Raw genomic sequence first — 24,200 nt, 5'->3', positions numbered from 1 at the left:
CCTACATGCAGCTGAAGAGCACAGAAGTCAAATCCAAGATCTGCAGAGCTGGATACAAGACTTGCCAGGGTGGTTCAGTGTTTCACCTGTTACTCAGTAAGGTGCTCTAAAAACAAACAGCAATTACCCTGAGCCCTGCTAAGACTCAGATTCAAGCTCTGGCATGAAGCCTTTCCTCAATTTTAAAACTGATCACATGAAAAAAATTTTAATATCGGTCATTTCGTGTTTTAGGCCATACCCTGTCCCTAAGAAACCTAACTGTTCCTCCCCACCATGTCACACCATTGTGTAGAGGCTGACCTGACAAACTGGGAAAGGTTACCAGGATGGTGCTTTAAAGTTTAGCACATTCCAAAGTGGAATGCTCCTAAGAAAAACTCAAACAACATGTTTTAAATCACTCTGGAAATTTTGCTAAAGGAGATGTAGGCCCTCAGTGCTTGTGTTACAGTCTGTGTATGGCTCCAAACATTGAAACGTTTCTCAAGTGGAAACTGTGGTGTAAATTTGGTGTTCGAGTGCTGCAAGGTTCCAGGTGACCCAGAGTTATGTGCAGTCTAGTAACTTGCAACTCTTCTACCAGGCCATTTAAGAGCTTGTACAGCCTATTTTTTCTTTACACATAAAAAGTTAGAACAATATTGTTTACTGAGTGCAAACTAATCATCCGAACAAGTAATTCCTTGAAGATAAGGATGCTCTTACCCACCTTCTGCAACTGAGGAATACAGTGAGAGCAACGTTAAGTGATTTAATATGGCTATAAAGAAAGCTAATTAGCCAGGTTTGGAATGCAAACAGAAACACCAAATTGCAGAGCAGTCCAGGATGGACAGGACAGCCAGTGGTCTCCAGCCCAGCCTCCTGCTCAGAGCCAGGTCTTTGAGATCAGACCAGGGTGCTCAGGTCTTCACCCAGCCAGGTCTTGAAAACCTCCAAGGATGGAGACTCTAAACCTCTTTGGATACCCCTATTGCTCGACTGTCCTAATGGTGGAAAAGCTTTTCCTTCTATCACACTGGAACTTCTGTCATTCCAGCTGGTCTGGTTCTTACCCTACTCCTTCCCTCAGGCTATTTATCCAGACCCCTGTGACCAGAGACCAGGTCAGCAGTGCACATTTTCAGGGGCAGGCAGCCAGCAAGGAGCATGCAATGAGCCTGACACCTTCAACAGCAGTCTTGCTTACACCATTCACATTGAAGGTGCAAACTGCCCTGCGATACTGCTCAAAATTTAGGCCTTACTCCATGCGCCTAAAAATCAGCTGTCGTGAAAAAAACCTGCATGCACTGGAAGCATTAAGTGGCAAACTTTCTGCCCTAGCCACCTGCTGACATTTGCAAAGAGATTTTCACAGGGAGGAAATTCAGAAATGCACTTTCAAAAAAAAGACACAAGGACAGAAGGAAATTCAGGATGGTCTTGATATTCTGTTATTCTCAAAAGCAGTGGGGACCTGCAACTGCTGGTTTTTCTAGCCCTCAAGGGCCAACTCTTGGTGCAAACAGTGGGACATAAACAAGATGGAAATTGTTTGCAACATGGGAATAGTGCTCTGTATTTTGTAAAAGTTGCAAAAGCCTAATTACGGGGAGAAGAAAGAAAGGGATTTATTTCAGTAATGGAAAAGAAAGAAAAGTACAGAGTGAAAAAGGTGAAACATTTTGCTAGCTTATCACAGCTAATGTAAAATGGCATAGGAATGGGAGCACCACTTTCAAGCATTGTAGAAATGGCATAATGAGATTTTCTTATCAACTGGAGGAAACCTGACTGAATGGATTATGATCTCTGAAATAAACGGATGTAATTTACCTTAAATTATCAGATGCCTATCAGAAAGAGACCTATTTATGAAATAAACAGTATAACCAATTCGAAGTGGCTATATAATTCAAGACAAACCCCTCCTTCACTGTACTTGCTTAACCATTCTTGGCAAATCGAGATCAAAAGACCCACTAAAGCTAATCGGCTGTTAACATTATAGTCACTTGCACATGAAAATGAACAGCTTCACTGAAAATACCAGCACCCACTTTTGGGGATATGACTCCTTTTGGCACAGAAAACATTACCCTGCACTAGTTACTCAGCTTCAACGTAGCAGAAGATGGACTTTGTGATGGGAATCCACATGACAGAAAATGACTGCCAGTACTGGAAAAAAGGAAGGTTTCATGTTCTCAGTGTTAACTCTGCTACAGAGGGAATTCATTTGGTACTTCCTTACTTTTCCAGTGCAGTGATGATGACATGGAAATGAATCACAAGCATTAGGGCTGTTTGGGGCTCATCAAAATGATGTATCTATAGGACCTTCCACCAGCACATCATCCAGCACAGCTCAATGAGGCAGTACAGGATGTAAAGACCGGCTGCTGGCAGCATGAGCAGCCTGATACCACTAGCAATTTCTCAGCCACAGGGAAATCTTACAGTGGAGAGAAACTGAACTTTGGCTACTGTTTCGCTAGAGTAGCGCCAAGCACTCTAGAGGGCAAGGTAATCAGTAAATCCTCATTTAGGGCCTAGAGGCATGTCATTCAAGAGGAATTTGTTCAAACTAATTGGCTTTAGACAGAAGTGGTGTCACTCATCCCATTGCCATAGTTCTCAGGCCTATTCAGAGCCTTACAGAAGAAAACAGAGATCAAGGAGTGAGAGGTACCAGGGAGATTATGTTTCAAGAGCTCTTGAGCAGGACAGTACTTTACACTGGCTGTTGGTTTCTGAGTCCCCAGTCCTGCTTCAAGACATGATAAAGGAAAATTTGAGACGGTGAGCAGAAGATAAAGTGTTTTCTTACCAAAGTTCCCCAAGCTCTTCTCTCTTGTATCTACTCGCATCTCCAGGGCCTTCACTTGCTGCAGGTCATCTACCCCTGTCAAAACTTTCTGTAAAGATAAGCAGAGATATGTGCATACTCTCATGCAATAAACCAGCTGACACAGGAGCAAAAAGATGTAGAAAGGCTTTCAAACAGTGCTTTGTCAACAAATACTCCAGGTCAAAATGGCTAGATGTGCAATCACAGTGAAATAAATTTAGTATTCGGATATGTTTTTTCCTCATGGCTCTGAATTATTCTAGTCTCACATAACTTCCACATTGCTTAAAAAGTCAAGGCTGAGGGTTACTTTCAAGCTGCAAATCAACAACAGACTTACATGACAATTAACTTCATTTAAACAGTATGTCCTTACTTTAAGATTTGCTTAAGTCTTGTACTAATCCTTAGCAGATAGGAAGTGTTACCCTTAAGCGTCACCTGTAATCAAAAAGGCACTAGATAGTAAAACTCAACAAAACACACTGTTTAGCCTTTTAACCCAAAACTATGAAAAGTAAACATGACTTTAGCTCAAGCAGCTCACTTTTCTGAAAGAAGACAACACTAATTACAAGAATTACAAATTCCTTTGAAAAGACCTAGGCAATGCAAATAGAAGCCTCCAAAATCTTCCATTATTTCTGCAAAATCTTAGTAATAGGATCAACCACTGCATTAAGCAAGGGTGTGTGTGTGTGTGTGAACGTAGGATCTTTCCTAATATCCTAAAGTCTGTGTTGATATGTACATGTAGATTTTGCCTTGGCAGAGGTAAGCAGGAGGACAGAAACGAGCAGAAACTATATGCAGAGGAGAGAGGGAAGCTCTAGGACAGCAGTGAAAACTACAGCAAGGCTGTGAAGTCCTAAGATGCCAATTCCACAAGCAGCTGAAGCAACCTCAAGTTACCACTGCTCTCATCTCCTGTTCCTTCTTGCTATGACCCATCTCCTCTCTCTCCAGCTTCTCTCATTGAGGCCACATGTCCCACCACCTTCTTTGCATCAGCTTTGGGTGCTTAGTGGATCCTTCCAGGCACAAATTCAACAAAACAGACCAGGAGATAACTGTATCCTTTCTTCCTGATGGGTTAGTGGTTCATGGAGAGGGTCTGAAACACTCCTTGAGAGATGAGAAACAATGCTTTTGTGTCACAATAACTGAGAGAGTCGATCCTATGCATACTGATACAACCACTAAATTTTCACCTTTCTGTGCCAAAAGAGTTAGGACCTGGGGCTAAAAAAGTCCACTTCAAAGAAACAGCTGACCCTGGCATCAGTGTCTCCTCCTCAGTAATGCAATCAACAGGGTGGGTTGAAAGAAGTATTGTCACCTGCCTTTTGCCCCTCTATTTAAGATGAAGGCAGGAAGTCATACAACAACCTCCAAGTACAGGAGACAAGTTTTCTTACTATTAAAAAGTTACAACATTCTTTAGTTTATTTAATAAGGGGGAAATCATTCATTAGAAGGGAATGTGTAGGACCACCTCTGTTTATGAGTTTTGGGAAGAAAAAATAACCACAAGAACATCCAGTTCATTTTGCAGGGAAAACCAGCGGTTGCAACATTCCTGCTCATCACGTAAAATTTGTATTGTGCACAAGCAGCTGCAACTCCATTCACTCTGATGGTTACACATCCTCCTACAAACAAAGGACCAAACACAGTCCTAGTATAACTGAGATGACAATTTAAAAGGGCATGGTTTCCTGAAAATGCTGAGCATCCCTCCTTGAAAAACTGGATCCTTTTGTGAGGTCTTGACTTGGACTCCTAAGAAACAGAATTATCCAAAATCTTCAACTGCTTTTAAATTGTCTTTAAAACATTGTGTTTAAAATTATTTTTACTCTTGTTTTTGTAAACTGTGATTTTAAGCAGGCTGAACCTAAGAAAGCTTCTAGACTTTCTTGCCTCCCCACTAGAGTATGAGAAACAAAGGTCTAAGGTGAAAACTTGGGAGTCCCCAAAGGCATCCAGAAATTTACTTTCTATCCCCAGATGCAGCCACCACAAAAATGGGTTTGCTCTTGCAAAGGCAGCAAGCTTACCAACTACAGACTGCTTTCGCCCCCCAAGTAAACACAAGATCCCTCACTGCAAGACACATTTTGCAGTAACCCTTTTCAGCACATGACACTGCCTGTCATATAGCACGAGAGTACGTGAGAAACAAGAGCTAGCTGATGTCCTGGCACACAACCATGCACTTGGATTGCTGGACTTGGACACAAGCTTATTGTCATTAAAGGAAGCTGCTTCTGAAAAATACCTCTCCCCTCCCCATCAAAACAGTCTTAAGAGCCTACATTGCTAGAAGACAGAATAGGAAGAAGTCTCAGAACAAGTAGGGTCATACACTTTGTCAGTAGAGTAGCAGAAGGTCCTGGCACCATGAGGAGCCTTTGCCTTTCTCCTTTGCTGTCTGTAAGTTCCCTGCACACTGTTCTTCCTGCTGCTGTATTCTAGACAGCCTCCTTTCACAGTTCTGCTCCTTGTTCTCCTCTTTCAAAATCCAAGCATAAAAGCTGCATAAAGTTATATTCTCTCCTCTTCTAGGGTTCCCTATTCCTTTTCCTCATACCAGGAATTACCAGTGTGCTTCTCTGCCCTCCTTTTCCTCTTCCAGATCCACCATTTGTACTTTTTCCCCTGTCTGAGAGATGAGCTGCTTAGCGCATCCATATTTTGTACTGCAACAAGCAGAGCTGTGGCTCCAGTGCTGGAAAGGGTTATTGGTTGCCATCACCAGCTCTTTGAACTATAGATAGCTGCCTTAAAGCATGTGCTAAACAGATGTGACAGACTCCATGTGTTCTTGGTCCCCACTTCCCTGTTCTGCTTTTCCAAGAGTCTCTGTGAAAGTCACTGTCCTTCTATCTGCTGATACCAAGGAGGTGCCTGGAGAGTTTGGAACCAATTGGCCGTGGGATGCAAAAGCTATTGTACTACATGAAGGAAATGAGAAACGCTCTTGGGCTGAGGATATGAGCTCATTTAAAGGCACTAGAAGCACAGAGACCCCAGGTGTTGATCGCAACCTAGTTAGCAAGCAAAAGGCCAGGGCGGCAGTTCAAGAGGTTACGTGGTGAACAGTTCCTGTGGAAGATAGTTAGGACACTCCTACTCCCCAGACACCTTTCTTGGCATATTGGTGCAGCTGGAAGTGCGATACGCTTCATGTGTCACAGCTAAAGTTCTGGCACCAGGAATGGGGGAGATTTAGGGAAGGACGTGGAAATGTTTAAACAAAGATGATACATATTTAGCAGGATCTCCCTTTTATGTTGTTGTTTAATGTCAAAGCACAGGAACCTTCATCAAAATCTGAAAGGAGGGATATTTAGGAAGAATTTTGCTGCTATTGGGTAACAAAAGGAAAAAAAAAAAATCATGGCCAAACACACTGAAGCGATCATCAGCTTGGACAGAGATGTCTGGCACCACAGGGGTAGAAGTGATGCTAAGAAGGCGCTCTGCATCTCTTTGTTCCTCTGGCCACACCAGGTCTAGGACAGGCTCCTGCCCTAATTCAGAGGTATCCCACTGTGGCTTCAGGTAAAGACTGCCCGCCCACAGCTCAAAGGGCTGTTTTGACAGCCTGGGACAGAAGGTCTCTCTGCCTGTGCCCCAGGAATGCTTACAGACATGAAGGTGCTGTGCCATCTAGGGATTTCTCTGGCTGTTTACGGCTGCTCAGCCTTAACATAGAGCAGACAAAAAAGGGACCAAGGAGCTGTTCTAGGCAGAGTTGGATATAGTCAGAGTTATTTTACATCAAAAAGATACCTTGAAAAAACTAACTATAATTCCAGGCTGATTGTTGGTGTTCAGAGAGGATTCTTCTTGCCATCTATCTACTGTGCAGCAAGGTAGGTATTGGGTAGATAGAGAAGGAGGATGTTTTCTGAAGAATCAGACTTCAAAATCTTTCTGGCACATGATGTTCAAGAAGGTGGCCTGACAGCTTGATTCTGGGCAGCAACCGTTATACTCCACCCTAAATTTGTTTATTTGAAAGGATAAATTTCCATGGTAAAGCACTGCACAATTCTTTGAAGATGAATACATGATAAGTAAAACAAAGACGGATAAAGTTCACTTTACATTTTTGCACCTCCTTCAAAATAGGAGTAAAACTATTTTCCATGAGACCATGCAGGAGCTATTGGTAAATAATTTAGCCAGTATTTTAAGAAGCAGCTCCATGACGGCTCACAAACCATTCCTATCATGCAAAATGTCTGGCCAATATCTAACTGGAGAGTGTGCACTAGTTTGGAAAGCTTGTCCTCTGACTGACAAGAAGAGCCAATAAGTATTCTGTAAAAAACTGCAAGTGAAAAAATACTTCTGTGCTTGCAGAGCTTCCCAACTGGCAAAACAGTCACCTGGGGATGCTGGGAATCCAGCTCAAGTCCCACTTGCAACTCTCTGTAAATTCCTCAATTGGCAAATAATATCTGTTCAATTAAAGCTGGTGTATACAACTGATTTCTTCTCTCTGCCGTAGATTTTTCACATACTCTAAGAAAACGAGATATGTTGCTGAAGAGCATGTTGCATGCAGCTGTCAGAGAAGCATTTCCAGCTGTGCATTTATTTTGCTGATCCTGGTTAATTTGGCTAAGACAGGAATTCCTGAGTGGTGAGCTTATTTTCTTTTAATACTACACCTGTATGCAAATACTGGATTCATGTCCATTCATGTGTTCATTGCTTTTTGCAGGGATTTTATTTCAAATTCCCAACTCAAGTATAATCTCTCCCTGCACAAAAAAATTAATGTTGCTTTAATTATGAAAAAATATTTCTTCTAAGAAGAAAATTACTAGAACATTAACAAGGTTTTAAGTGATTCTAGATCAAGGGATTTTCAATGAGAGGGAACAGAACTTCCCTGTGGTCCCATATGCAATCTTCCTTTCAAAATGGCTAAACGCTGCAGATGCCCATAATTACAATATTTAGCTGTATTTCACTACTTTCTGCATATACATACAAATACATTCTCTCAGTTCAGATGAAGAGATTAGCTAGGCGTTCAATCTGTGATAAAGAGAGATCTTCTTGGGTTGTATGAAAAGTGTAGATGAGGGCAATAGTTATGAAATTTAAGTGGTGGTGGATGCATTAGTAAAGAAGTCTTTATTCTCGTGCCGAAGCCTCCAAGTCACACCAACAGATCTACATGGATAGGCCCCTGCCTAGTCTTGCCATCTCCAGTTCAGCTCCCCACTGACTCATGCTGGGGATTCACAGTACTGACACCTTCTGACACCTTTTTTTAAACCAGTATTAAGGGTCTGATGCTGCAAGTTGCTGGGAGACCTCCTAACTATCGCAAACTTCAAAGGGCACATGGGGCACCAGAAACTATACGGGAGGTTTGCTATCTCCCAGAAATAGCCTGTATCATTTCTCTAGGAGAAAACAAGCTCAGTTTTAACTATGCACAGAATTAACAAGCAGGTCAGGAGTGGACAGAATAATAGATATTCTTATATCAATCTTTGCTTTAAATTTGTTTTAAGGATTTACTTTCCTTCACAGAGATATGAAAAAGTCATACCCCAATATTAATTCTTTTTCCTATCTAGCAATTAGTTGCATAATAAGTAGCTACAATTACTCCTCAATGTTGTGTCACTGAACATGCAAAATTTAAGACTGTAATCTGCCATTTTATGTTAGCTAAGCAGCTGTGACTGTATGCAAATAAAAATCTGGTTTTTTTTCATATAAAGGCATGCATATGTGTGTGTATGCATAGAAGTATAAAGATTCCTGATGTGACAATTTGAATGCAAAACATCAGATGCCTAAGTAGCAGGATGAACACCAATACAACAACTACAAGCCTTCACTGTAGTAAAGGCACTAGTATTAGGGAACATATAAAAGGAAAGCTCTGAAACTAAATGAGGCTTTGTAATTTTTTTCCTGTTCACAGTGTTAAGTTTACTACTATCTGCTATGTTGAGCAATCTGATATAACTTCGAAACTAGCTGTGCTTTGAGCAGAATATCGAACTGGAAGATCTCCAGAGGTCCCTTCAAACTTTTTTTTAAATTATTACTTTTAAAGTTATTGCATAATTCTAAAAAAGAATTCAGCAGATCCAATTTCAGTCAGTTACTTCCATCTCCTCGACTCCACTTAATTTATCAAGATTTTGCACTTGCTTCCTTGATCTCCATTTTTTTTTCTCAAATCCATTTAGTTTACAACTGAGAGGAAAACTTTCTGTGAAGGAAAAAGGAAACGATTGAGTCATTTCAGCAAGAATCCAATCTGTTGTTCCAGGACCCTCCAGGATTTTCTTCTCCCCATGAGGATGAGTGCATACCACATGAAATACACCCTAACCTCCTGAGCAACAAAACTAAAGACGACTTCCAAACACATGTTCCTAAGTTTAAAAAAACATGATTAACTGGAGCAGGATCAATAAACAGCAAAATAAGAAGAATACTTACTTTCTTCTCTAAACATCACACACAAATGTGATTAGTTTTGATAATATGACAATATCTGGAAGATCATTTGACCTTGTAAAATTAGTTTATTCTGTGAAGTGGAATGCTTTTTGTGGAAGTCAGGAAAGGATCCTTTGCAAACAGTGGGGAGGGGATGGGGTTTAATAGAACAAAACAAAAATCTGATTCAAAACAGGTGGAGCCCTTAATTTCAGTTCCTCCACACTTAATGAGAAATCTGTGCCATGGCCCTAATAAAGTAAAAAATTAATTGCCATGTATTGCCCATTAATAGCCAGTTTTCAGAACAAAGGGAGAATGGGGAATTTGCTCACCCTGGTATTCTACAACATCTGACAACAACATGTAAGCACAACACAAGTACAGGCAGAGCAAGGAGCTGGAAATATTAGTAGGACAGGTACAAATGGAAAAGCAAGAACACCTATTCATGTAGATGAAGATTAAACAGTACAACAGAAAACTGACATTGATATTAGCAGAAAGAATGAAAGGAACATCTAATGATACCAACCCTTGCCATCAAAAGCTTTTGACCTGTAGCTTGGATGAAGAGTATTCAAATATGAAAGGGTGTTACATGGCATTGCAGCAACAGAGATGGCAGTAAGCAGAAACTACAGAAGATGCGATTAACGTAACACAGATATGGAATCACACAGGATTTTAAAGTGAACATTATGCTGAAATGAGGCCACAGAAAACCACAAACCCTGCAGTGAGCAAGCATAAGATTTAAGTGAGGTGAGGATCCACTATGGAGAGGAAGAGAACAGGCAAGGGACCAATGGTTTTGTAGAAGTTGTCTTATGTGCTATAGGGTCCAAGAAGGCAAAAAGGAAAGAAAAAAAAAAAGAAGAAAAGAAGAATCAGTTTAAGCCAAACCTCCTCTCTTTAGAGGAAAACAACCCAGAAAAAAAAGTGAAAGAATACAGGTATCACACCTTTTAGAGAGTCCTTAATAATAAGGACTGCTAATGGAGACTGCTAATGTTTTCACTGCTAAACAGACTGCCATCCCCTGGAAAAAGGACAAAATGAGTAAAATGTGCAGCTAGAGATGGGGCTGCAGGCTGCAACTCAAGGCGCCCAATCTTCACAGATTCTGCACAGCTAGACCTTCCAGCCTCCCCAAGCTCAAACTGAACTGGTGCGAGACAGAACATTGCAAGGGCAAGAAGTAAAGCTGAGTATCTGTCTCAGAACAAAAACCTTCCTCAGGAACCTTCATCAGGTTTCCAGAAACCTGCCTAAACAACACTGCAGAACTGGAGCCTATGTCCTTATTTGAACATAAAATAATTTTACCTTATGAGCATGTATTTTAAAAATCTATTAGTTTCCTTCTCAGAGCACTTCAGTGAATACAATCAACAACTCCTAAAATATACACAATAAATGACAATCAAGAAGATATTGCAAGTGTATTGATTTAAGCAAAACAACCTTTCAAACCATTGGGTTATCAATGGCATGTGGTTCCTTAAAAAAATATGCATGTAAAAACTTGTTTCGGGTTAAATGTTTGAACAGTGTCTCTATTTTTACATTTGCAAATCCAGAGGAAGTAAATTTATGGAAGCAGCGGTTTCCATTTGATTAACATAAAGGTCAAAGAATAGATAGATTGGATATGTTATAAAACAAGCTATAAACATTGTAAATGTTTCCTTGACAATGTCATATAATTTTTCCTCTGAGCAGGAAGTATCCCAGCTATGCCAACACAACTGTTGGGTTCCAGGGCCAGGAAATAACTGTGTCCAGAAAAATTAGTAGGGCAGTATGCATCCATTTTAAAGAATCTTTGAAATGGAATTCCTTACAAATGTTAATACACACTATCTTAAAGAAGCAAGACGCAATTAAGTTCAAGAGGGTACATATGAATAATAAAGGGGTATTTCCCATTTTTAAAAATAGCCTAGAATTGGGGGGCAATTTGACTTCTGATCTGTATTTAAAAAAATATTACAAAATAACAACCTGCAGCTTCATGGGATGTGGGTAACATTGCCTTACATACACTTTTCTGCTTACAATTTACTGTGAACTAAAAGCAGCAGAGCTTCAGAAAGAGAAGAATTCCATGCCAATGGAACAACTTCCTAAGGGTTTAATTCAGAGTTTATTGAAGTCAGAGGGCAACTGTTTTTGTTACTCTAATGGGCTTTGGTTCATGCCCTAAGAAAACAGACTAATCTGAGAGACTCCCATTGGATTTATACAGGGTATTGTAGGCCACAAACACATTAGACTGGTCAAACTCTATGCCAGATTTTAAAAAAAGACCAAAAAGTTGTCAGAGGTTCACATGAGCCAAAGAAAAGTGAATGGCATAGATCATAAGATCATATATCAATTTTTCTCCAGAAAGAAAGCTTAAAATATACACTCTGCAGAAAGTGATTTTTGCATCACCAAACATTTTATAAACACTTAAAGACTTAGCTAGTAAGGGAAGGGTAGTTCTGAGACAACTTGCTGTCTGATCTACAGCACACGGTCAAAATTGTGACTGGTATATAGTCATGGAGTGGTGTAAACCTGCAGCTGGAATATGCCCCCTGCAGAAGCTAGTGTCTCTCCACCAGTGCAGTGGATGCACACAGGATTAGGGACACCGCACTCACCACCCTGCCCGCTGGGAATATCCGAACCACAGCCTTGGCCCCATCTGTGTTTCACTAATTTCTACCCAGCTCTGCAACACAGAAAGCTGCAGCTTCTCCCCTTCACTTGTGCTGTCAGCAATCCCTTCCTTTAGCTGGGATAAGTGAGGTTATTTTCTCAGCTCCTACATGTCCCAAAGGATTTCACCCTTAATTAGTCCTGAGCAAATACAGCACAATATGCAATCAAGTATTCCTTCACGAATATTTCACAAAGTGAATTCCTTCATGAAGATTTCAGCATGTTACTCTCTTTCAACAGGCTGCATGCCAAAATTATTTCCCCCCGTCAAAAAAGAACATGGCTTTCAAATATGCTTTGAAACTTCGCCCACTTTTATATATATAGAAAGTAATTCTAGCACTTGCAGAATATCTTAATTGGCTTCTTAGCAGGACAGAGGATTTCACTAATTCAGAAAAAAGTTGTGCTTTTAAAGTTACATTTCCAATCTCTAGAACAAGGTTAATGTATAAAGCTTTTTCTAATGCTAAGATTCAAGGTACTTCAGATGGCATTAATGAAATCTGTTTAAATTATAATTATGCTACCTGTACTTTTCTTCACGCTGCTTCAAGAAACCTAGCAATAAAGATAGCAGCATTCATGCTGGGAATATTTTTTTACATGAAACAAGGTGAAAGGAGGACAAATATTTTATAAATTTCTGTAAGACAGAATCAACTTTATGCAGAAGTCTGTCAGATATGCAACAATCTGCCATCATCACAAGAACAGCTGGAAGGTTAAGTTAATACAGTTCTGTATATGCCAGTTTGCCTCTTCTACTTCATTAAAAAGTTGGATGTCTACTCACCAGTTTCCTGGGGGAAAGGTATTCATCCATAAGGAGTTCTCTGTCATCTTTAATCAGCAGACTGGGATTTAGGTTGCCTCGCCAACTCAAATCAGTCACCCAGACTGCAGCTGAGGCCAGATGAGAAATTCTGCCAGGATTCCACTTCAGGTCCATCTCAATATGCTTTGAAAAAAAGGATAACAAGCAGTCCGATTTTTTCCCCCTATTTATTATTTTCCCTTCAGCAAAATCTATTTTGACTCCCATTGCAAGTCAGCAAGTGCCTATGGAGACACAGGTTTCTTTAATCAGAAAGAACCCAAAGCCACGCATCACATAACATATATCCTTCCTTTTCTTCACCCTCAAGAGCTATCCTAGTCCCACATCTCATTCAGCTTTGAGTGTAAGCTTTTACAGCAAACTATCGTTTGCAGTTATACAAAAAGCCAGGCATACCTATGGCTCTGTACAATGAAGGTAGTTGAGAACAAACAACTCGGGACACTAGCCCTTCCCAGTCTTCTCACTGCTCCGCTCACCCTTCTCCAGTGGCAATGAATTTCCCGTCCACATGGGCCTCCTACCTACCCATCCCCTCTTGAGAAATGTGAACTGCACTCAGCAAAACTCTGCCAGGCTCCAGGCTGCAAGTGCCAGCACCAAGACACGTCACCACTTCTCTCCAGCATTTTGAGCTCTGCCTGTAAGTAGCAGGGACAGCAGCAGTCTGTATGTGCTGTCCTAAATTAAATGTACCTGCACTGTTATTGACTGCCCTCTGGGTCAGGCAGGCCATGGCTACTGACTTCTAGTTCTGAAGACAGTCTTGGAGAAAATAAAATTGAAATACAATTTAAACAAAACTGTGTCTGCTTCAAGTGAGGAATGAAATTCAAAGTTTGAAGATGAAGCACTTCAAAAGTGTTCATTCTTCAATTCCCAAAGCTATTCCTTTTACAGAAATACTAACAACTAACTTTGAAATACGGAATAAGCGTATGTACACCCGTTAGAGTCAAAAAGCAATCAGCTGTACCCAAATGGTACAAGCATTACTATGATTTATACAGCTATTTACTACTACTTGGCAGCAAGGAAGTATCACAGCTGGAAACATTGCTGTAACAACAAAAGGCTAGACTAGAGAAAAGCCTTCTCGCTCTGCTGAAGGGACACCTGCAGTTTTCCTCTGTTCTCCACTGTGAAGCAATACATATTCTTAGTGCTGGAAAAGTAATTAAATAATCAAGCTAATCATAACTAGCTGACAAGGCTTCAGTGGTGGCCAAGACCTGAGAATTACCACCTTCCTTCCCTCTCATACTAATAAACAGTTAAACACAGCAGTGATTTCTGTTAGGAAAAATAGAGGAAGTTCTGACTGCTCAGCTAGTCATCTCTACTCAAGAGGACTGACTGGTTAGCAGGTGAGAGAGCTTTACACCAAAGAGACTCCTTGCTCTGACTGCTCATGGCCAGTCAAAAGTCTTCATCTCTGCACTAGCAAAAGAAATTCAAAAGACTCAGTACTGTCAGAAAAAATAGCAGCCCTTATCTGAAGAACAACAAAAAATTAACGATCCACCAAACCTCCGCCTGCAGGATCTCCTAGCATTAGGAAGAGAGGAACCCAAACCTCACACTCCTAAGTGCTCCTTCCATACGCTCATCAGGGGAGAGGCAACCCACAGAAAGCAAAAACTATTTTTCCAAGATCACTGCATGTACCTGGCAAGCATTCCTAGAGGAGAAGCTGACTTCTCAAATGAACTACATTTGAGCCACAGCTATGTTCAACACTTAAAAAACATATTCAAGAACAAATTCTTCAGAGACACGTTACTCCTTTCAATCTTTCTTAATGGCTTATAAAAGAAACACCATAAAGTGAATTGAGCAGTGACATTTGCAGCTTCTAAAACCTCAGTGTGCCTATAGTAGTATAAGGACAACTTTCATACGTCTGCCCATTAAGAGGGAAAAGTGATCTCAAAAACACTAAGTGTCTTAGTTTTTGGAAGAAAAACTACAACCCATAAAATTCTATTACCTGTTTCTTTTTCCAAAGATTTCTATAATTTCTCAGATTTTTTTCCTCTACTTTCTTTAGAGAAGGTCAATATGATTTAGTCAGTATGCTGAGTTGCAACAGTCATCAGTTGTCCAAGGAAATTCAAGAATCTTATGTGATATGAAGGTCTTCTGGTGTCATCTTTATTTTCTTAGGAAAGAATTACTTTGGTCAATAACTGACTTGGATTAGAATATCTGCCATATAAATGCTGGAATACTTGGACAGTTGCACAATACTTTTGTTGGATCATGTGCAAATACTGGTGGTTCTTTCTAAATCAAGCGAGGATCATTATTACCCAAAGATAATCCCATATGTTATCGGAGCCAAGTGGAGCAATAGTCAGAAATCACTTATGTAACATGTGAGTGCAAAACACAATGAGATAATAGCAGGACTGTAGATTTGGGCTGTAAAGAGTTGATACACTTGCATAAAACAAATTATTGTTCTCCTTTCTTCAGTCCATCACTATTACATTTCAGAAAATCCTCCAATCTTTGAAATATGTGTTGATACAGCACTTACTTAAGGTTTGACAGGGAGATCAATTTGTGGCTTAATATCTGAAGTAACACTTCCAATTCTATACCTCCCGCTATTGATCTGCTGCTTGTAATTATTGTAACATTGGATTAGCGAGGAAAAAAGCATTTTCATCACAAATTGTCTGGGATCAAACTGAGTTATTATCAGCAAACAAAACTAATTTTTTTGACATGCTTCCATCACTTCAAAACTTTCTCCAGAGAAGAATCTTCTCCTGAATGTGGACCCAAATAACATCCTCAAAATGAGGAATATAGAAAAGCTAAGAGTGCAGGAATCCTAGTGGTGAGGTATCGATCTTACATAAAAATCCATAAACCTCCGAAATCTCCAGCACTGTGTAGGAGCGAGAAGGGGGCCTGGCACAACACTTGTCCCCCTGCAGATACAGGAGTCAGACCACTCATTTTCATCAGATCCACCTGACTTTCTGAGACAGATAAAATCATTCCAGTAAAGCCACCTCACCCACTCATACAAAATGCTAAAAAGCAAACGAGAAATCTGTGGTTTTGTCAAATGCACAGGAAAAGCAACTACTGATCCAAACTAGCGTTAGCCTCAGTGGGACAGTTTACAGGGACTGGAAAGACTTCGTTGTTATTAAAGAGGTCTGGGAAGTCACAAACCTGAAGATTTACTCCACAGAGAAGGTGGTTGCATTTGATATATGTTGGATCTATACACTGAATGGTAATGCAAATCATTCCTGCAAGACTTTGTGGGACCAACAAAGATGGAAGCTAACTGCACCTAACACAAAGTTTCAACGAATTCAATGGGAGAGCAAAGCAGTACCAGTAAGTAGATGAGACTGTCAGGGAAAGAGAAAAAGGCTGAAAAAAAAAGGGGGTTTGTCCTGCATGTGAATGTTGAGAAGAATAAAAGAACGAAAGAAATCAATGCAGGATTTGCATCATAGGTCTTGACTTGGCAGTCTCTTACACATGTGGATAACTAGAAGCAGATAATCAGTGAGTGCAGGAGAAATCAATGGCCAGAGCAGTGAGATGGAAGATGCTGAATTCTACGAACAGTTAATCTGCCAACTTTCCCCACTGCTGCCACTCTCATTCCCAAAGAGCTATTCAATTCACAGACATGTTGTGAAAGTTCATTAAAAACTGCATGATGTTTTCAACATATATAGAGTAATACAGCTAATAAAGACCATTATTAAAATTAAATGATCCTTGGAATAACATGTTATTCAAAATCTCTGCAGAATACTGTAATTTCTAGAAAGAATTGGCAGAGAATAGTTATTTGATGTTCTTAGTGTCCAACAAACTGGTAAAACTCCAAGATTTTATTTTCCTGCTGCAAGATTTATCAAAGAGTCAATGATAGGATCATGTATTCTTCATTAAATATATATTAATACTCATTTCAAATACAGCAATTGCCAGAAATGTTTGACTCTGTATTAATATGGCTTCTTAAGTCTGGGAAAGACCCTCTGAATTACGTGACTAGGCATGATAATTTCTAATGCAGCCTTCAAGACATTACCTAAAAAGCTTGTCCAAGCAGTTAGGTTACTATTTAAAAACAAAAAACCCCAATCAACTTTAATCAATCCAGATTTACTCTAGGAAAGACATATACCTCTATAAATTAACATCCCATACAAAAACGAATCTCTACTCCCTTAGGCCAGCTTCTCAATCAGCATCCTCTCCTGCTCTGTGGCTACCCATGCCTTCAAAAATCTCCACTGGACAGGGAGGAGTGTGATTTCAGGCAGGGTACCGCAATCTGTATGCCCTTATCTTTATGTCACCAGCCTAAAAATTCTCTAGAAAAAAACCAATTGAGAACCATTGTGCTATCTATCCCTTCATGACAGGAAGTTTGTACTGCAGACTTCCATTTCTCTTGCCCTGCATAATGTAATTTTTATTTGTTTAATCCAGAATCACAAATTACAGTAGTACCCATACTGTTACCACTGCCACAGAATGAAAACAAGGAATTCTGTGTTTACTAAGGATTTGACAAAAGGTTTGGTTTATAAGTCCCAAGGGAACTATGAGTGCCCTTTTAAGTGTAATTTTGTGCAAGTGCACTACAGATAACCTCTTCTGGAAAAGAACTGTTTGGGCAGCTGGAATTTACTATGATGTCATCAGGAAACTACTCTTACAATAATCCACCCCTAATGGCAAAAACAGTTCCTGCTACATAAATGCAATATAAAGCATCCTGCAACGCATCAGTCTATTTTAGCAGGTGCAACTTCTAAAAAGTTGAAAAATAAAACATCTGACCTGATACTAATGTGAATCTTCCTTTTCCGTATATGACTAAATGATCGTGTTTTAATCTTCTGGTTTTGTTAAGCAGAAGGAGGTAATGACTACTTCAGTAGTGCTACTTTAATATCAAGGGATGATGTAAACACTGTAAAGAGCATTCATAAATATTCCACTTGTGTGCCCCACTAAAGAAAAAAGCTTTTATGAGAATGCTGAAATATCAAGATATCAATATGCCATTTAATTAAAAATTCACTGACTTCAACATTGAATAACTCTAATGCTTACAATGATGGTTTTGTTTAACCATTCAGCCAATCTGAGGCCTTGGTTCAAGCACCCAAATTTGCACATAAAGCAAGTGCACCGATTTGCCTTATTGTTTACCTTCCTTATTTATGGCTTTACGAGCTGTTAAGAGTGCCTGACAGTTCTTTGGTATTACATGTAAATCCTGCTCTACAGTTGCCATGACCATGGTAAGTAAGCCTCGAGATCTATGTCCCATACAGTCCTTGGGAAAGCTCTTGGGAGCTTCATGGACTTTGTATTACCCCCATGCACAGAGTTGAGTTCAAACTGTGCCTTTGTCCAAAGCAGCAGTGATCCCAGAGAAGAAAACGCATGCTACAATCCCAGACTAGGTTTGAGCCAACAGCTTTGAGATAAAAGGTGTTTCATATTCTTAAAAAACACAGCACTAATAAATAAGAAGGCAATGCATTTAAATGCCACCCATTTCTCCTTTATATATCTACAAATCGCATGTATTAAAAAAGCAGGATATATAATACTTTCCCAGATCCTCCTGAGGAGATTGTAAGGTGATGAGAAATTTTTTATCATGTGTGCTGGAAATGTCTCTAAATGAAATCATTCTGGAGCTAGCTTGTCAAATGTTGTCCTCATAGCAGGATAAAATGCAGATCACTCTCTATTATAAGTTCTATTACGTGTCAAAGAAACAATAAACCAAAGTGCAATCAATTGGTTTTGGTTTTTAGAGTCCTGTGGTGGGAAGGGATCAGTGGCAATTTCTGTCTGGCTACAAACATTCATTGATACTCTCTGCAGTGCAAGATTACAGACAGTGGCTATGAATGAGCATGGATTATCTAAATCCTTAGCTGAAACTGCAAGATGCTAGAGATTGAGATTTTTTTTCTTATACAGGCGAACTTCCTGCTGCAAGAAAAAATCTCGAGAGGCTCTTCTGCTGTCTGTCCCCACAATCAGCCTAAGCAAAGCAAAGCAGGGCGTAGGATGTGGGGGTAGCTGGTGAACAACAGGGATTATGGAAAAACAGAGCTCTGAGGTGCCTATGCCTTCACTGCCAGAAGGTTGCCAAATGATCTTACGACCATTTCAGTTAGTGGAGGAGATAAGAATAAGTCCCTCACCATTTTAACTTTAGCAAGGTAACCAGGGAGCAGGAAGCTGCATTTAGCTCTTCATGGACACGAGTTTTTATTCAACAGCGTCCAGATGTTAAATAAGGGAGAAACAAGGCTGCTCTATTTAAAATCCTCCTGTCCTTATACAGGTGTCCTGTCATGGATAGCTAATGCCAAGATACACAGGAACCAACATATCTGTGCTTGTCACATACACAGATGCTGCCTTAAACGTAGATGTCACTGGAGCAGAAGATTGGGGAAAATAATTAGTTTAGGCAATTCTAACATTACAGTTTCAGCTTTGTTAAAATAAAAAGTATTCACCTATAATGTTGTTCTTTTCAACTATTCCCAAAGTACAGATATTAATTCAAATCGCAGCACCAGCTTAATGAAGTCTTTTGTCAGGAAATGCTTAATATCCTTCTTTTTGGACCTTACCTACGATATCCTATTCTTATTTCAGAAGACAGGATGTACAGGTAAGTGCATCCTGCCAGGCTGAATTAAGATTTGATCTCATGTTTAATACTCCACAGGTTATCTTAATATCTATTGGATATTCTGTTAACTGTCACAGGACAATAACCCAAACAATTATTTTTTTTAAAACGTCAGCAAGGTCATTAATGTGCCCTCCTTGTGTTCAAAAGGCCTAATTCAGCAATTACTTAAATTGCAGATGCTAGGCATATTACTGGACATACCGAGTAAGGACATAAACAAAGCAAGGTTTTACAGAGTCAGTATCTTTTTAAGATCAACAGATACAGTTAGGAAAACAAGACAAGTTTTAGGGCACGCAAAGCCCTCTTCATGTCATGGGCACTTATCCATACTCTCCAAGCTCACCGAGGAAATCTAACTCAGTACCATAGTTTCAGGTCCCAACCCTGAAAAGACTCATTCATGTGAACAACATCGCACAGAGCAAGTAGGGGGATGACCCAAGTACAAAGTTCATCACCTGGCTAACCCAAGATAAAAGCATCTGCCAGTATCATTTAAAGTATTAACAAAAGTATTCCCACCAGCCTCCCCAAAACGTGTATTCTTTCCTCTCAACACCTCTCCAAGAGGTGGTCTACAACCAGGTTGAACATCTCTCTGCTCTTCACCAGCCACGTTACATAAAGTCCCATAGGTCAAGGCTCACCAAGTTTTTTCTTCTTTAGCTTCCGATTCGACTGAGAAGACTTGAAGATATGAATCCCAGCATACTATTTCTGAGCTGCTGGAGCTGGGCTGAAGAACGGCAGCCAGACGGCCCGAGTGCCCAAGACCAGCACTGCATATCCTACAACCACCCTGCATGCCAAATCTGAGTGCACTAAAAGAAAAGTTACCTTCAGGGAGCTCTCTACTTATGATGTGTATTTAACATCTGGAAAAATAAACAATACTGTCTCAGCACATAGCCTGCAATATATATATTTAAAAAGTAAGAAGCAGCATGATGAAATCATATTTTAGGGGGGAATAAAAAAAGATCTGAGTGACTCAGGGCTAATCCATCACCCAAGCAATAGTCTCCCTGAGTTAGTGCTGGTGGGTGAGGCATTTGGACATATTCTGTTATCAGTGTAAAGGTACTTTCTTACTGAATAAAGCTTTTGTAAGTGAATAAACTAATTTGTCAACTGATTTGCATAGATTATACCGTATTCCACTGGTGGCCACACTGCACAAAAAGTTTGAGATGAATCTTCTTTAAGTGATGAGAGCCAAAGAATAAGTTAGTATGTCCCATGCAGACTCAGAATTTCACCCACTTTTAAAAATATCATGTACAAGGTGGTGTCAATTGTTGCAAAGATGGGACAATACAAAAAAAGTTCCCTCTCTCACTGCAAACTTAGTTTTGCATTGGTGTTGCACTAATTATCCTTTCCTGTCACATGTAAAACCTCCTCACCCTGCACAAATACTGCTTTGAACATAGCCTTGCTGTCTTTATCTGGGGCTTAAGGCAAGAGGCTTTCACATCAGTTGACACTCTCCCAGCTCATTAAGAAGCTTGGTAAGTCACCTGTATACTGCTCTCTCTCCAGCACTTTCCCCAATTTCTCCCACACGCCCAAAGGTCTTCTAGGCTCTCTCCATTCATTAGGATAATAATATCGCAGTGCAGCTCAGTTTTCTGAGACACAAAAAGATGCAGTGTCTCCCTGCACAGGTGAGCGCAGTCTCAGATCAAGCTTACAGTGGTGCTGCTCATTCACAGGCTATTCTAACCCATGGACTCAGGACTAAGTGACAGTCCAAAGCCGCTGAGAAGAAAAACTACGTATTTGGTCTTCAAAGCATTTTTAGTATCCATCATTTAGAAGCATTTCCAGATTCCAGCTAGGAAAAGGACAATAAAAGCAGACTTTTTTTCCAACTACTGTTGCATTGCATTTATGAGCCCTTTGAAATCCAAACTTCTGTGCAGGATGAAAATGCATCAAATATGGCATTTCTGAGTTTCAGAGTGCTCTGTTGTCCCTGAACAATTTTCAGTCCGTTTTATCAGGTTATTAAGCTGACTGAAGCAAGAGATTCCATGGCCCGCAAAGCCATTTGAAGAGCCATTTTCAACACTGGGATGTTTCTGATTTCCAATGTGTTGCTCACATGGGATACACTGTATAAAAACAGATGGATTCTTGCTGAACTCATAGGAAAATACTAAACAGTAGAAGATGGCGCAGGAGCTTATTTAGTAATAAACACTCCCAAAATTTTAGCAAGGGCAGAAAACTAACAGTGAAAAGGAATTTGCAAAATCAGTTTAGGCTACTAATGCATTATAACTGTCCTGCTGGGTCAAGGCAGATGTCCAGCTAGCTACTGTAGTCAGAAACAGATGCTTGAAAAACAGTATCAGAAGCAGAGGTAGTCCAAAGCAATCCTTCCCCTGACATACTGTTTTAATTTCTGGCAATCAGCTGCTCAGTAACTTCCCAAGCCAAAAGGTGTGTTGTGTTTGACAGCTGGCAGGATATATAGGGAAGCAATTATTTGTCACGTCTCAAGACATGACAGTCATCCAACTACTAAAGAAACCACATGAATTTTATCAGGAAGCAGTTTTTAAAAAGGAGAAGGTGCATTTTTGCATGGTATTTGTTTAAACTGTGGAAGACACTGGCATAGGTTGTTGTGGAGGCTAAAATTATAAATGAGGTCAAAAGCAGTTAGACAGAATTATGGAGGATTCATCCATCTGTCCATACCACTCACTAATTTATAGCATCTCCTTTTTCATCTCCTCTTCTAGCTGAAAAGTCTCATTTATTTTGTCTGTTTTCCATTTCTCACCTTTGTTGTATTTCACAGAAACAATTTCAGTTCTGCCATTTACCCTCCAGGATGATCAGAAGTGCACATAAGATTCAAGATATGGCCACAGAGACAGTACATGAATTTACGCTGTTTTCAATTCCTCTTCTTAGAAGTTTTAACACTGTCTTTTTGACTAGCTGCAAGATTGTATTTTCAGAGAACTACCACAGTAGCTTAATGCTCTTTTCCAAGTAGCAATAATTTACTCAAAGCTCTTCATTCTATATATGTTTCTTTCCCTCACATTCATCGCTTTGAACTTGGGTGGATACTCTATTAAAATAAAACAAAAACACACCCAAGCACTACTTATGCTAGTAACATTAAAAAAAAAAAAAAGAGAAACCAAAGTAGTATTAGAACTCCACTCTAAAAAATTAAATTAAAACTCAAGATGCAAAAAATGTAAGATAAACAGCCAGTGTTATGCTATGCTTCAAATACTGCTTCCTGATGTGAGACACTACAGTCAAAGGAAAGTGTGCTTTCTGAAACCTTTTTTTTTTTTTTTAAGTATCAGATAATGCATCTTTGCACTGGCCATGGTCCACAATCTTTTCCTTTTAATACAGATACATTAGCCTTTATTACATCTGCCATGGCAAATCTGGTTTTCTGATTTGTATTATCGCAAGTACTTGTGGCCCTACTGATATAAAATAGGTTTTGCTCCCAATTGTTTTTCAAGCCAACATATGAATCTAAGGAAGGTATAAAAACACTAAACATTTTACTAGCAAATTAAAATTATGCAGATGTACCTAAATTAGTTTCTATGAAAAGATTATGAATTTTCTGATTTAAAAAATAACCTCTTCATAATTCCTCCCGAATAAACATTAAGCCATTCCCATTAGTGACAAATGTAGCAATCCCAGATTTATGGTATGTTACATAATGTCACTATTTTGCAGCACTAAATTTTATACTACTTCAGACTTACAGAATAAATGTGGTTTCTTTAACTATGTCCCCTAAGGAGCTTCAGTTAGAAAAGTACATGCATCATTACCATAATAAATAATAATATCACTCCAGTCGAGGGCTAAACTCACATCCAGTCTCACATTGAATCTGAATCCTGCTTTTATACAGGATCAGGTCCCTCAAGTTGTGTAAGAACGGGCTGATGGCATCCCGGGCCACGGGCAGAGCCTGTTCTCTCTTGCGCTGAGAGTAGCGTACAATTAAACCAACAAATTGAACTGCCCATAGGTGGACGTATCCACATATCAATCTCTTGAGAGGTCAGAACTACAGGAGCATAGTATTTCTCAGTCTTAAAGTCAAGAGAGAGAACACAACGGCCAGAGATAACCCCCGCCCCAACAAAACCTGTTAATGACCACAACTCTGAGATCTGACATGCCTGAAGGCTGCATTTTTAATCCAAGTTCTTTTAGGCAAATTCAAATCAGACAAAATAACACAAAGCAGAGAAATAAAATGAAATGGGAAAGTAATTTAAAAAAAGTTCTGAAACATTTTCAGTCATTTGTACATTTGAAATTATTTTACCTTTTCTTCCAATGCCACTGCTGTCCTGCACCTTTCATTTCCCATCCCTCTCCTACAGAAATTTTAATTTACTAGTCACAACTGTTCATCTCTATTTATCTTGAATGATGCAGATCCTCATAGTGCAATTTCTTACTTGATTGCTCCATATCCTGCTAAAACAACAGTAAGAACACAATCTTCAAGAGAAAAAAACCTGAAACCCCAAACAAACCCAGAGACTCTGAGCATTCCACAATTAATAATAAAAGAGTAC

The 24,200-nt window shown here is 39.7% G+C and overlaps 1 protein-coding gene across 6 annotated transcripts in view; it reads right to left on the bottom strand.

The window, feature by feature from the left end:
• Positions 1-24,200, bottom strand: part of LRRC56 (leucine rich repeat containing 56) — a 74,600-nt gene that overhangs the window by 48,562 nt on the left and 1,838 nt on the right. The window contains exons 2-4 of one of the 6 annotated variants that reach the window (XM_030039789.1): positions 23,945-24,099; positions 12,837-13,001; positions 2,816-2,903 (exon numbers count right to left, since the gene is read on the bottom strand). In XM_030039789.1, coding sequence (XP_029895649.1) covers positions 2,816-2,903; positions 12,837-13,001; positions 23,945-23,989 — 298 coding nt within the window. In that variant the 5' untranslated portion in view covers positions 23,990-24,099. Of the gene's footprint in view, positions 1-2,815; positions 2,904-12,836; positions 13,002-20,445; positions 20,478-23,944; positions 24,100-24,200 lie in introns of those variants that run through there. The other 5 variants (XM_030039788.2, XM_030039790.2, XM_030039795.2 and 2 more) reach the window with 5 other exon arrangements.

The sequence above is a fragment of the Aquila chrysaetos genome, chromosome 16 (assembly GCF_900496995.4).
Source record: "Aquila chrysaetos chrysaetos chromosome 16, bAquChr1.4, whole genome shotgun sequence".
Classification (NCBI taxonomy): domain Eukaryota; kingdom Metazoa; phylum Chordata; class Aves; order Accipitriformes; family Accipitridae; genus Aquila; species Aquila chrysaetos.
This window is presented reverse-complemented; position numbering and strand designations above follow the sequence as displayed.